General features: G+C 40.0%; 1 protein-coding gene across 1 annotated transcript in view; it reads left to right on the forward strand.

Moving 5' to 3' along the window:
• Positions 1-12,972, forward strand: part of MAN2A1 (mannosidase alpha class 2A member 1) — a 225,035-nt gene that overhangs the window by 193,614 nt on the left and 18,449 nt on the right. The window contains 1 exon segment of the mRNA XM_065599246.1: positions 7,485-7,679. Coding sequence (XP_065455318.1) covers positions 7,485-7,679 — 195 coding nt within the window.

A 12,972-nucleotide genomic window follows, 5' to 3' on the forward strand; every position in this document is an offset into this window, starting at 1 on the left:
TGAGGGGAAGGCAGATAAAAATGGAGAAGTGGGACATGACAATAAGATGAAACTGAGAATTAGATGAAGAATTAGATGGGATGGGAAAGATTATGCAGAAAAAGAATGGGAAATGTTCAGAAGGCAAGACTAACTAGTTGGCTGTTACTATTCCGCCATTGACTAGTTAGGGGGGGTAATAATGGTAAATTGTCATTAGTCATGTAATCCTTTCTTATCCAGTAGTATTGTTTGGTCATTACAGGATGTAGTGTATATTTCCTTACTTCTAGCTGCATGTTATATATTCATCAGTGATTTAAAAGAACATATTTACTCCTAAATAATGGCATTATGCAGGGGAAAGGTTTAAATGGGGGATAAGGAGTGTTAACAAAAGGAAGAATATTAAATATAATTTTATAACAATTAACAAGTCATGACTTTTTCAAACTTTAAATAATGAAAAGATTTAATATTTCGGAGTTGAGAGAGATCCCCAGTCTGTCTTGAAGAACAGAATTGGCAAGAGTGTTTATTCAACATAATTTATAAAGCTGTTTGGAACGATAGGATAACTTTCACAATCAAGAGATATTTATCTTAACATAGTGTTGTGCTAGTGGCATAAGACAAGAAGTAAATAAATGTTTCAAACACCTTTTCGGTTTGATAGAATTCATTATTTTAGTTTTATGTTGGTGTCATATGAAATATATGTTGGAGATAATTCCAGAGTACTCTGTGATAAGCAACACCATAAACATTGCCTGCATGTGATTATAAATTTAGGAGATCCTAGATTAGGGATTTTAAGTGTGGTGAAATATTTAGGTGAAAACTAAGCTTGTGCTGGGAGGTATTTAGTTGAATATCTAGAGCTGTTTGCTATTATACTAAATGTTTAAGTATAGAACTGAGTACTTAGATTAGTTTTTAAAAGTCCTACATGTGATTGAAAACATTTTTAGAAAAATTGTTTCAAAGTAGTATTGTGTGAAACAACTGTTCAGAACTATTCAGTGGAGTTGCTGCATTTTTTGAGTATATAGCCCAGTGGGTGCTCCACCATAAATGTGCATATGCCTGTGCACTCTCAACTGGAGATTGTAAAGCAGCGATTGTGGGCCCGCACCTTCACAGAAAAGCTTTTTGTGCTCCTCTACAAGGGCATATAGGGGTGTGTGGACCTGCCCACCTGTGGTTCAAGATGGACCATTTGATGTCAACTGTTTTACAGCTTCTTGCCCTTTACACTTTTCTTTGTCAAGCTAAATAGATTGAGCTCCTTGAGACATGTTTATTAGGCATGTTTTCCTAATCCTTCGGTCATTCTTGTGGCTCTTCGCCGAATCCACACTAATTTATCAACAACCTTTTTGAATTGTGGGCACCAGAACTGCACACGCTATTCCAGCAGTGGTCACATCGTGCCAAATACAGAGATAAAGTAACCTTTCTACTGGGGGGAGGGATAGCTCAGTGGTTTGAGCATTGGTCTACTAAACCCAGGGTTGTGAGTTCAATCCTTGAAGGGGCCACTTAGGGATCTGGGGCAAATATCAGTACTTGGTCCTGCTAGTGAAGGCAGGGGGCTGGACTCGATGACCTTTCAAGGTCCCTTCCAGTTCTAGGAGATAGGATATCTCCATTAATTCAAATTCAAATTTGAGATTCCCCTGTTTATGCATTCCAGGATCACATTAGCTCTTCTGGCTACAGTGTCATGCTGAGAGCTCATGTTCAGCTGATTATCCACCATGACCTCAAATCTTTTTCAGTCACTGCATCCTAGAATAGAATCTTCCATTCTGTAAATTTGGCCTATACTCTTTGTTCCCAGATGAAAAAAATTTACATTTAGCCATATTTAAAATGCATATTGCATCCAATTCATCAAGCAATTCAGATTTCTCTGAATCAGTGTCCTCTTCATTATTTACCACTCCCCTAATTTTTGTCATCTCCAAACTTTAATCTATGATGATTTTGTTTTCTTCTGAGTCATTGATAAAGATTCTAGTATAGCTCCAAGAACCAATCACAGCAGGACCCCACTGAAAACAGACCAGTTCAATAATGATTCTCTCTGTATAGTTACTTTTTGAGACCTATCAGTTAGCCAGTTTTTAATCCATTTAATGTATGCCATGTTAATGTTATATCATTCTGGTTTTTTAATCAAAATGTTGTGAGGGACCAAGTCAGACACCTTCCAGAAGTCTAAGTGTATTACATCAACACTATTACCTTTATCAACCAAACTTGTAATCTCACTGAAAAAAAGATATCAGGTTAGTTTGACAGGATCTATTTTCCATAAACTCACGTTGATTTGTGTCAGTTACAGTATCCTCCTTTAGTTCTTTATTAATTGAGTCCTGTATCAGCCATTCCATTATCTTGCCTGGGATTGATGTCAGTCTGACAGGCCTATAATTACCTGGGTCATTCTGCCTACCCTGTTTAAAAATTGGCAGAACATTAGCTTTCTTCCAGTCTTCTGGAACTTTCCCAATGTTCCAAAACTTATTGAGAATCAGCAAAATCCTCAGCCAGTCTTTTGAAACTCTTTGGATGCAAGTTATCTGGATCTGCTGATTTTAAAATTTCTGACTTTAGTAGCTTCTGTTTAACATCCTCCAGAGACACTAGTGGAATGGAAAAAACATCGTTATCACCGTATGATGAGACTGCATCATCTGTTTTTCCCCCTCAAATACAGAACAAATATTTATTTAACATCTTTTCTGTATTATTATTTATTATTATTAATTCTACCATTTCCATTTAGTGATGGACCAATACCATTGTCAGGATTCTTTTTGTTCCTAGTGTGTTTAAAAAACTCTATTACTGTCGTTAACTCTACTTGCCATACATTTTTCTCCTTTTGTGTCCCTTATCAATTTTCTGCAATTCCTAACTTCTGACTTATTCATTAATGTTAACTTCCCCTTTCTTCCATTTGTTATATATTATTTCTTTTATATTTTAAAGCTGCCTTCACATCCTTTCTAAACAGTTTGTTTGTTTTTAACCAGCACAGCCTTCTTCCTCAATTATGGGATTGAGCCTTTTGGGGCATATAGTAAGGTGTTCTTAAATGATTCCCAATAATCGTTCACATTTTTTTGATTACATTCTTTTCCCCAGCTTATTTGGCTCATACTGTTTTCAGCTTTGTGAAATTGGCCCTATTAAAGCACCAAGTATATATATTACTTTTAGTCTTGTGGTCAGTTCCCCTTTATCTTTTGGAATAAGGTCTAATATAGAATTCCCCCATGATGGCTGCAACACTTTTTGAGTTAGGAAATTCTCATCTATAATGTTTAGAAATTCAAAGGATGTTTGGAACTGGAAGTATGCAATCAGACAGCAGAGACCAAAAATCCCATATACTCTACAGTATAGTACTGTGTTAAACATAAACGTCTTAAAAAAAGGGGGGGGGGAGAGTTTACAAAAAATTGATAAGGTAAGGAAACTGTTTCCATGCTTGTTCATTTAAATTAAGACAGTTAAAAGTAGCATTTTTCTTGTGCATAGTAAAGTTTCAAAGGTGTATTAAGATGTAAACTTTTGAAAGAACAACCATAATGTTTTTTCAGAGTTACAAACATTTCAGAGTTACGAATAACCTCCATTCCTGAGGTGTTCATAACTCAGAGCTTCTACTGTAGATTGAATTTATTCTCCTAAATGACCAATTCCAGTTCCTCTTGTTTGTTGGTCAGGCTCCTAGCATTAGTGTATAGGTAACTGAAGAATTTCTCCTGTTCATGTCCTTTGACTCCTTGATAAATTTTGTTCTCAATATCTTGATTTTGTGCTGAGTGCTCGTATCTTTCCTCTTTTTCCCCTCCCCGTATGCTATTAATTTAACACCCGCCTGACTACTCTAGCCAGCCTGTCCTCAAGAAGATTGGTCCCCCTTCTGCTGAGGTGATGACCATCCAAACAATATAGCCTCCTCTCCCCCATAGAAGATGGACCAATATTTCACAAAACCAGAGCCCTACACCACTTACCTAGCCAGTGATTCACTTCCAGAATCCTCTGCCTTCTGTCTTCCTTTGACACATGCAGCATATCTTCAGTAAAATGTATGAAATAATATACTTGAAATATTTATTCCATTGCCTATAATTAAGATTGAACAACCTGTTTGTAATTTAGATGTATGTTTACTTGTTTAGTTCTCAGCTGAATCACATATCAGATGTTTGCTGTTTGTTGTATCACACAAACACACAAAATTTAAAATGTGTTGTGTTGCTAACCAAGAGGAGGAAAAGCAACACTCACTTCTTCCTTAAAAAGTTAGCATGCATCTTATCTGTTGAGAACTAATCAAAACATACAAAACATTTGCATTTAAATTGTATAGAATTCTGTAGCTTGCTTTAATTTTAATTTGCTGGCACTATTAATTATTTGTATTACAGTAAATGATTAGGACTCCACTGCGATTAATGCTGTACAACCTAATCCTTGCTCCACAGTTTACAGTCTAGATATATGACAAGACCGAGTAGGTAGATGAAATAGACAAGTGGGATGACAAGACAAGATAACAGTAAATGGTACATCTTCCTAGGATACCATAGTCTTTTTGCTAACTGTCTAGCCATTATCATCTGGAGTTCTTTGTAGGCATTACAGCATTAGTAAGTCTTAAGGAGATACTTGAAGGAGGATGAAGAGACTTTACAGATTTTACAGGAGATTTGACAGGTAGCATGGAAAAAAAGCACAAGTGTTAATGATACCTCCTTTGCAAACTTTTTGAGAAAGCTACTGATTATTTGTATAAGAGCTATATTCAGAATAAGAATTATTATTCTTTGAGTGCTTGCACATGTCCATTCCACTTTAGATGTATGCACACCAGTGCACTGAAGCTGGACAACTTTTCCACATAGTGGTACTTGTTGGGGCAGTACATGCTGCTAGCTGAAAGCATAAAGGGTTGGAACCATCCCAACCCCCCTTCAGTTCCTTCTGGTTGGTAGTTGGAGTGTGTGAGTGTGAGTCTTATGGTCTTCCCCATATTTCCCTTTAAGAAAACTTTCTAGAGGTCTTTTATTGTAAGTAGTTTAGTATAGTTGTAGTTTAGATAGTGGTACTTGTTTTTGGCTCAGTTCCCAGGCATGTCCAAGTCCCCAAGATTTAGGTACTGTTCTGGCTATAACAAATTTAGGCCAGTCAGTGATCCTCACTGCCACTGATAGAAGTGTTTGGGAGAAGGCCACATCAGGTATAACTGCTCTATTTATAAGGTATTTAAAACGAGGAGTGGGAAGTTGAGGGAAGTTCAACTTCACGACATCTTGGTCGAAGCAGCTTTTGTGCTCTCATTCGGAACCCAGATGCTCAATATGCAGGGATTTGGACTTAACTCCATCTCCGAGTGCACCACCAGACTTGGAAGAGAGTTGAAGAGAGCTGGCGAGAAGACACCACTCTCCATCTCTGGTGCCATGCAGATAGCAGAAGTCCAGCCCTTTGACCTCTTCGGGCCAGAAGAAGCTCTCTTCTTCTTTGAGGACTAAGTCCTCAAAACACTCACATAAAATGACCAGTACAGAAGTTAGTTATAGTTAAGATAACTCCTGCAGGGTGCTCCCTAGTGCCGCATTCTAGAAATGTAGAGTTATAGACTTCGGCACCTTAAGTTGTACTGCCCACCCACTTTTTAACATGGCGTAGTTTGGGGGTGCGGAGTGGTGACAGCACTGTGCTTTGTGGCAGGGGAGCTGATAAGAGGATCAGCTCCCCCACCATGAAGTGCAGCCCTTGTTGGCAGTGCCAGCCTCTTTCCAGTGGGGGACTAAAGGGGACCTTAGTCTCCTTGCCTTGAAGCCTGGATCCTCTCTGTGGCCTGCCCCTCCTCTCTTCCCCTCCGAGAGCCTGCCCCCTGGTGAGGCCAGAAGTCAGAGCTGGGCTGTAATAAGAGCCTCCCAGGGATCCAGGACCGCTGTGGGGAGCCCTGGACCCTCTACCTCCCATGGGCAGTGCACCGTGGTGGGTGGGAACACGGGCCCCACAGCACCCTGGGCGGCTCTTGGCATGGCCCGGCTCCAAGTTCTGGGCTGGCCTCAGGGGGGAGCCTCGGGTCGGGGGGAAGAGAAGGAGCAGGGACATGGCTGTGGGGAAAGAGGAAGAGCAGAGGCGGGGCCACGGTTCCGGCAGTGTTGCCTATGACTGTTAGGTTCTTGAAAGGTTTGGACAGACCTTGCCTCCTATTAGGGTTCCCACACCATCCTGTTTGGTTCTTTCCGTTTGGTTCTTTCTGTTTTAACAGGGCCGCCATTTGAACCTATAGCTATGCCCCCTTTCTCATCTCTCAGTGAAGTTAGCATTCCTGGTGGCCATTATTTTAGCCAGGAGGTAGCAGAACTTTAGGCCTTGGTAGCTGACCCTCCTTAGATACTGTTTTATAAAGGTAAAGTTAGTTGGCATCCACACCTCAAATTTCTTACTAAAGTGGTGTCAGATTTTCATCTAAATAATTCTGCATACTTACTACCTTTTTTTCAAAACCTCACACCCACGAAGATAGGGAAAACCTTCATACTTTGGGCATTTATAAGATGTGGCCTTTTATCTGAACAGAATTAAAGAGTTTATGGCATCTCCACTCTAAACTCTTGTTCATCTCCGCTGACAGGATGAAAGGGCATCCCGTCTCTTGTCAGATGATTTCTTCCTGGATCTCCTCTTGTATTTATTTGTGCTATGAAAATGCTCCATGACCTCAGAGTTTTAGCATACTATGAGAGCATAAGCAGCGTCAGCTGCTTTCCTAGGTCACGTTCCCATCAGTGATATTTGCAAGGTTGTGACATGGTCCTCTGTTCATATATTCACTGCTCTTTATGCTCTCTCCTATGCCCTAAGAGACAATATGTTTGGGAGAGTAGTGTTGCATCCTTGTTTAGGTAGACACCAATTTCCTCCTCCATTTGAAATTGTTAGACACCTAAAGTGGAATGGACATGTGCAAGCACTTAAAGAAATGTTAGTTACCCGTTCAGAAACTACTGTTTTTTAAGATGTGTGCACATGTCCATTCCATGACTGATCCTCCTTGCTCTTTACATTGGAGCCACAGCAAACTCTGGCTCCCTAGGCGAAGGAACTGAGTGGGGTCAGGGAGGCTCCGCCCCTCCATAACTTCAGCTAGTTGAACAAATGTGCAGAAGGCACATGCTCCACACGAACGGGTACCACTATCGGAAAAAGTTCTCTGGCTTCGGTGCATGGGCACTCAACACACCTGAAATGGAAAGGACATGTGCAGCGCATCTTGAAGAACAGTTACCGAGCCAGTACGTAACCATTTTTTATTATTAGAGAAGCAGGTGAGTAGCTGATTCAGAAGTTTTGTCTTTGTTTGTAAAAAAATAATTAATAGGTCTTAATTTACAGACTTGCATTTAATTAAGACAACCATATGTAAACTTACTGCAAAGTGGTTTTATCTGTTTTTTTTGTAGAAAGAAGAAAAGTCATCAGTCAGTTTTCCCTCTCTTCTGAGCCATTTAACTTCTTCTTTCATAAATCATCCTGTAATTCCAATGACTACATATGCAGAATCTGGTGTCCCACAGATTTTGAATGCCTTTTCTCCACTCACTTCATCCATGCCTTGTGACATGCATGTGGTCAATCTAAGGACAATACAATCAAAGGTATGTTCAAAATATTAATGTTATGAACAAATGTATGATATAACTAGTGATGTATTCTGGAAAATATTTCATTCTATAAAGGTAAATTATGAATCCACCAGGTCTTTTTCTTCTGCAACAGCTGAAGGATTTCCATCTTCTCACCAGTCACTAATTTTGAAACATCATACAAACATAGGATTTGACTTTCCACATCACATATGTGTGTATTAAGTCCATCCTGCCTCCAGCAGTAGTCAGAGAATTCAGAAGATGGAGAAAAGCAATCTCTTTCCCCTCCCCCCACACCCCATTGTGAATCAAATCAATTGGGCAATGTTGTACATGGAGTAGAGAAATTTCGTCCTGACTTCTCCAGGCAATCAGCTTATTCCCTGCCTGATGAGATTTGGTTTCTCTTGTTATCTTACATTAATACAACTGCTACTACTGATGATTAATAAATTTAATTTTGGGCATGTTGTGATAACTACTATGAAGTCAATATATCTGTGAATGTGAGTTATTCACTGTTCTTCCACTTAATATGATTGCTAGTGTTCTATCTCTCAGTGCTACAGCCATTACTGCTTTCATTACCAAGTTGAGCAGATCTGGGGTGTGACACGTCATACCTTGGGGGAGCACCCCGTAACCTCCATATTCATCATTTGTATATAATTGTAAAGCATGCTGTGTAAGGTATCACGGGAGAGGTTACGATATGCTGAAAGCTATTGTTCTATCTAAATATGTAAATCATTAGTGCATAGGAAGTTATGAGATTGTGTTGTACGGTTGTCACTAAAATATGCTGTGAGTTGGGGAATTGCTCAGAGATTAGATCCGCTACGACAATGCCAAGGGAGGTAACCAAAGCCCGGGCGAGTGTCGAACAACCATCAACAGCTATTGTTCAGCAAGGGAGTTGCAATTCAAGGATTCACATGCACAAGGCCACACCAGATGAATTGCTCACCCTTGCCTGGTGACTCTGCAATGCCCACCAGACATGCCTGGACTTGTGTTCTCCAAGCACATAGAATGAGGTTATAAAATAGAGGACAGAGGCCACATGGTTGGTCCTGTCTCTACCCCTGCCTACGCCAAAGGCAACAAGAATGCTGGAGCTGAGGAGACTGGTCCCCAGGTTAACAGGGAAAGCCTGAGTATGAAAGACTGCAACCAAACTGTAGTATCCAGTGGGATGAGAAAAACTGGGCTTAGTCTAGATATTGCCTAGTCTATTAAGGTTATACTGAGTGGTAACAGCACCTGGAGTGGTTTGCTACTTGTCATCAGTAAGGCATTCTGAGAGACAACCCAGGTTAGTGAGTTAGGGGGGGCACAGCGGTTGCACCCTGGGGATCTATGGTTATCCTGAACTGTTCTGTCAGCTTCTTGTCTACTCTCACTGCACTCATTGACTTGCTGTACATGTTTTCTTTCAGCTTGCTCAATTATTTGGGGACATTGTACATTCTCAAAATTTGCCATAACCCTTTCTGCCAAATGCTATCAAAGGCCTCCTTGAAGTCTATAAAGTTATTGAAGCAAGTTTGGTTGTGTTCTGTATTCTTCAATATCTGTCTTATCACAAATAGCTGATATGTTGCATTTCATCTGATCTAAATCCAGCATACTCCTCTGCAAGCACCACTTCCATGTACGTCTTTGTTCTCCTCTACAGCATCTTGGTGAATGCTTTACCTAGCACCCTTCATAACCATAGGAGACTTCATGCACTTAGAGGGACAGATGTGCCTTCCTTGGATCTTAAGTTATTCACTTGATTATATTGTCCTCATAGACTTGGAGGATTTACAGAGAATAACTGCCAAGGGAGATAGGGAAGCAGAAGATTCAGACTGAAGGTTGGCACAGAGAAGACAAGAATTACTTCAATTGCAAGACAAGAGACAAAGAACCAGGACAAGGAGAAAAAATTGTGTTCCCTGGAGGACTAGTATTGAAGAATGGGAACTGTGAAGATGACATCAAAAGAAGAATCGGAGTAGCCGCTACTGCACTTACAGTGCTCTGCAAGAACTGGAACTTTAAAGACATTTTGATAAAAATGAAAATCAGTGTATATGAAACAACTGCTGTGCCAATGCTGCTGTACCAGGTTGGAATGATGGAGTATGAAGAAAGCTGACGAACTAAAGATATCGACCTCAGAAATGAATTGGCTGAGGCGACTATTGAGAGTTTCAAGACTGCCGGAAAAAATGAAGTGAAAAGAAAACAGGTAGGGCAAGAAATAATTCTATGACAAAAGACTAAAAAATGATGACTGTGGTAGTTTGGACACGTGTCAAGAATGAACTCCAGAATGTACACCATACATGGTGATACACACAAGAGTGCAAGGAACTAGAAATAGAGGAAGCCTGAGCGTGCATTAGATAGACACAGTGAAAAATGACATAGGACAAACATTTTTAATGATGAGTGAAGCCATGAAGCTGGTACAAGACAGAAAGTGGCAAAAAGGCTTCATTTGGCCTCCTCATTGCTGTTGTGTTGATGGATGGGAATGAAAGAAGATATGATAAAAGGTTATCCGCCTTAAAAATGTTAATTTTTTACTAGAATTCTTGTTTTACCATCACAAGAGTTAATTTCTGGTTCATGGGTATGTATAATGAGCTTTTGCCCTGCATATAATGTAGCAACCACGCTCTACAGGTCCATTCTAATACTTATAAACCATATAAAGAGAACAAAGAAAAAGACATTAAAATACTTGACTTTAAAAGTCGAATAGCTGTTAATTCTGGAAATGTTTTAATTTGTGTTTAGCAAAGTCCTTCAGAATGAAAAATGTCTCTTAAAAATCTTGCTGATACTAAGTTTTTCTTGGGGCAAAGAAAGAGTCCATCCTCTCTTAAATAAATAGTAGTTATTAAAATTATTCCTGCTCCCTAAACAAGCATGACAAACACACAAGAGGAAATGGGAGAATAGAAAAGACAATAACTTCTGTCTCACTGATATTTGCTTTATTCACATGCTGGAGACAAAATATGTTACACATACAGGTCTGTGCCCTTCACCCTCTGAAACTTCAAGCCACTGGTAGGTCTTGATAATTGAACAAGGTTATTTATGCTGCTTTAACCTGTAATGCTAGATATGATGGTATCCTGGATTTCAGCTGATACAAAACCAGTCAAGCTTGATCTTGATTACACAGAAACCAAAAAGGGGGATAGGAAAGAGAGAGTAGAATAAAGGTGAAATAACATTTAAGAGAAAGTATGGCTTGAAACTATTATCATACATTCCAGTCAATCCAATGGTGATGGCCTGACATCCTCACTAATCTTTGTGACTTGGGTGTGTCTGAGGGCTTCACCAGAGTCCTTACGCAGAAGTTTTGTCCCTTGAGTGAGATTAGGCTGTTCAGGATTTTAAGGTCCCGGAGATGCCTTTGTGCAGCGCTCTCAAATTTTCAGAAGGGACATGGTCAGTCATGTGTCTCGTCACTTTAACCAAATAAAAATAATTTCAATGCCCCAAACATAGCTGTGTTTTTTCCATTTCAAAGAATTTCTTATACATCATTATGCCAACTTGTGGTAGAGGTCCTTGGAAGTCATTTCACCAATCATATTTTGGCAAAAACAAACTACATTTATATAAGTTTTTTAACTCCAATTTGTGCTTATTTCTATCAGCTATTTTCTAATGTCATTTTTTAATCACTGGAGTTCAGGAAAAAGTTTGGACTATTTCTTCTGTCAATCTGTTTTAAGAATACTTTTGTTTTCAACATCATAAAGATATAGTGCAGGAGTGTCCAACTCATTCTGTATTGAGCGCAAAATTATTCTTTATTAGTATGTGGGCTGGAAGTAAAAATTTCATGGGCAAGAGGTAAATGTTGCTGTCTTGGCCAACTGCATAATGATCCTCTTTAGTCAGTGAAGTTAAATGATGCATGTAAAGAAAATAATTTCTTAAAGTACATTGTATGCAACTTCCTTTTCTTTGTCCAATAGATTAACTGTCCCTGTATTTCCAGTATAAACAGCTCTCCCTCTGTCTCCCCTCTTGTCAATTTTCCCTCTCTCAATCCCCCCATTGGGCAGTTGGCCCCTCCTCCCTCTTTTAATTCACCACAACCTCTGGGAGCTGGTGCTGCAGGCTCAGCAGTGGTCATTGAGGGTTGGGAGTTGAATAGATGACTGTTCCCTGAGGCTGGGTTTGTTGGACCAACATGAAATTGAGGGGTGGAGAGAAGAAGCCACTCTCCTCATTCTGTTTCTGGAGTGCTCAGTAGCCACAGCATCAACAGGGAGGGGCGGGGGGGAAGTCTGGGAAAGAGCTCCTCTTGAAAGCTGGCCAGGGAAGGTAGCAGATAGGGATGAAGGAGCTCAGTTGCTCTTGACCAGTCTAGCATTAGCTCCTACTTCTTCTTTGAGTAGTGTCCCTATGGGTGCTCCACTGTAGATGTATCTGTGCCCCTGCACCTCTAATCAGAGATTTTAGGTAACAGTATCCATTCAGCCCATACATGGATTCTCCCTCTCTTGTGGTCTGCCTCAGGGCTATCTAACTGAAGGGGGTTCGCCTGCATGGCACTAGATAGCCACGAGGGAAGGAGAGCGCATGTAAAGGCTGAATGCACATTGCTACCTAAAATCTCCAATTAGAGGTGCAGGGGCACAGATATACCTACAGTGGAGCACCCATGGGGGACACATCTCAAAGAACCATCATTACTGCACAAGATGAGTGACTTCCTGTTCAGTCCTGCCAATCTATGTCTCTGGACCTTTTGAATTGCAGTGGCTGTGGTCCAAATGCCTTTGGAGAGTGAAGAGAGAGCTTCAGCCCGAAGTAAATGGTTCAATGGGATGTGTAGGTTTGACACACATAATTGTGGAGATTAATGGAAGAAGGAGGCATACATCAGGACACTAGGGGGGCTTTGGGTGATTGCCACTTCCCACCACCCAACACAGATGTAATGAGGTTGAGTAGTGTCCGCAAAAGAGAAACTAAACAACTAATTATTTCTTAAGAAAGGTTTTTAACGACTTACAACCATAAAGGCAACACAGACAGAATGTGCCTAGTGACTTTACATGTATTGTAACCATTTCCAACCAACACAAATGTATATGCAATACTGATACATTAATTAACTATAGTTTACTAATTTTAACCTTTTTATTAACTTATTTAACAACTTATAAACTTTTACTGGCTTTTTTATGATAAACTGAATGACAATTTATACTGAAGACAGCCACAGCGACATGCAAAGCTATTATTGTTTACAAACTACTAACTTTACCAGTGC

Source organism: Chrysemys picta, chromosome 6, assembly GCF_011386835.1.
Source record: "Chrysemys picta bellii isolate R12L10 chromosome 6, ASM1138683v2, whole genome shotgun sequence".
Taxonomy (NCBI): domain Eukaryota; kingdom Metazoa; phylum Chordata; order Testudines; family Emydidae; genus Chrysemys; species Chrysemys picta.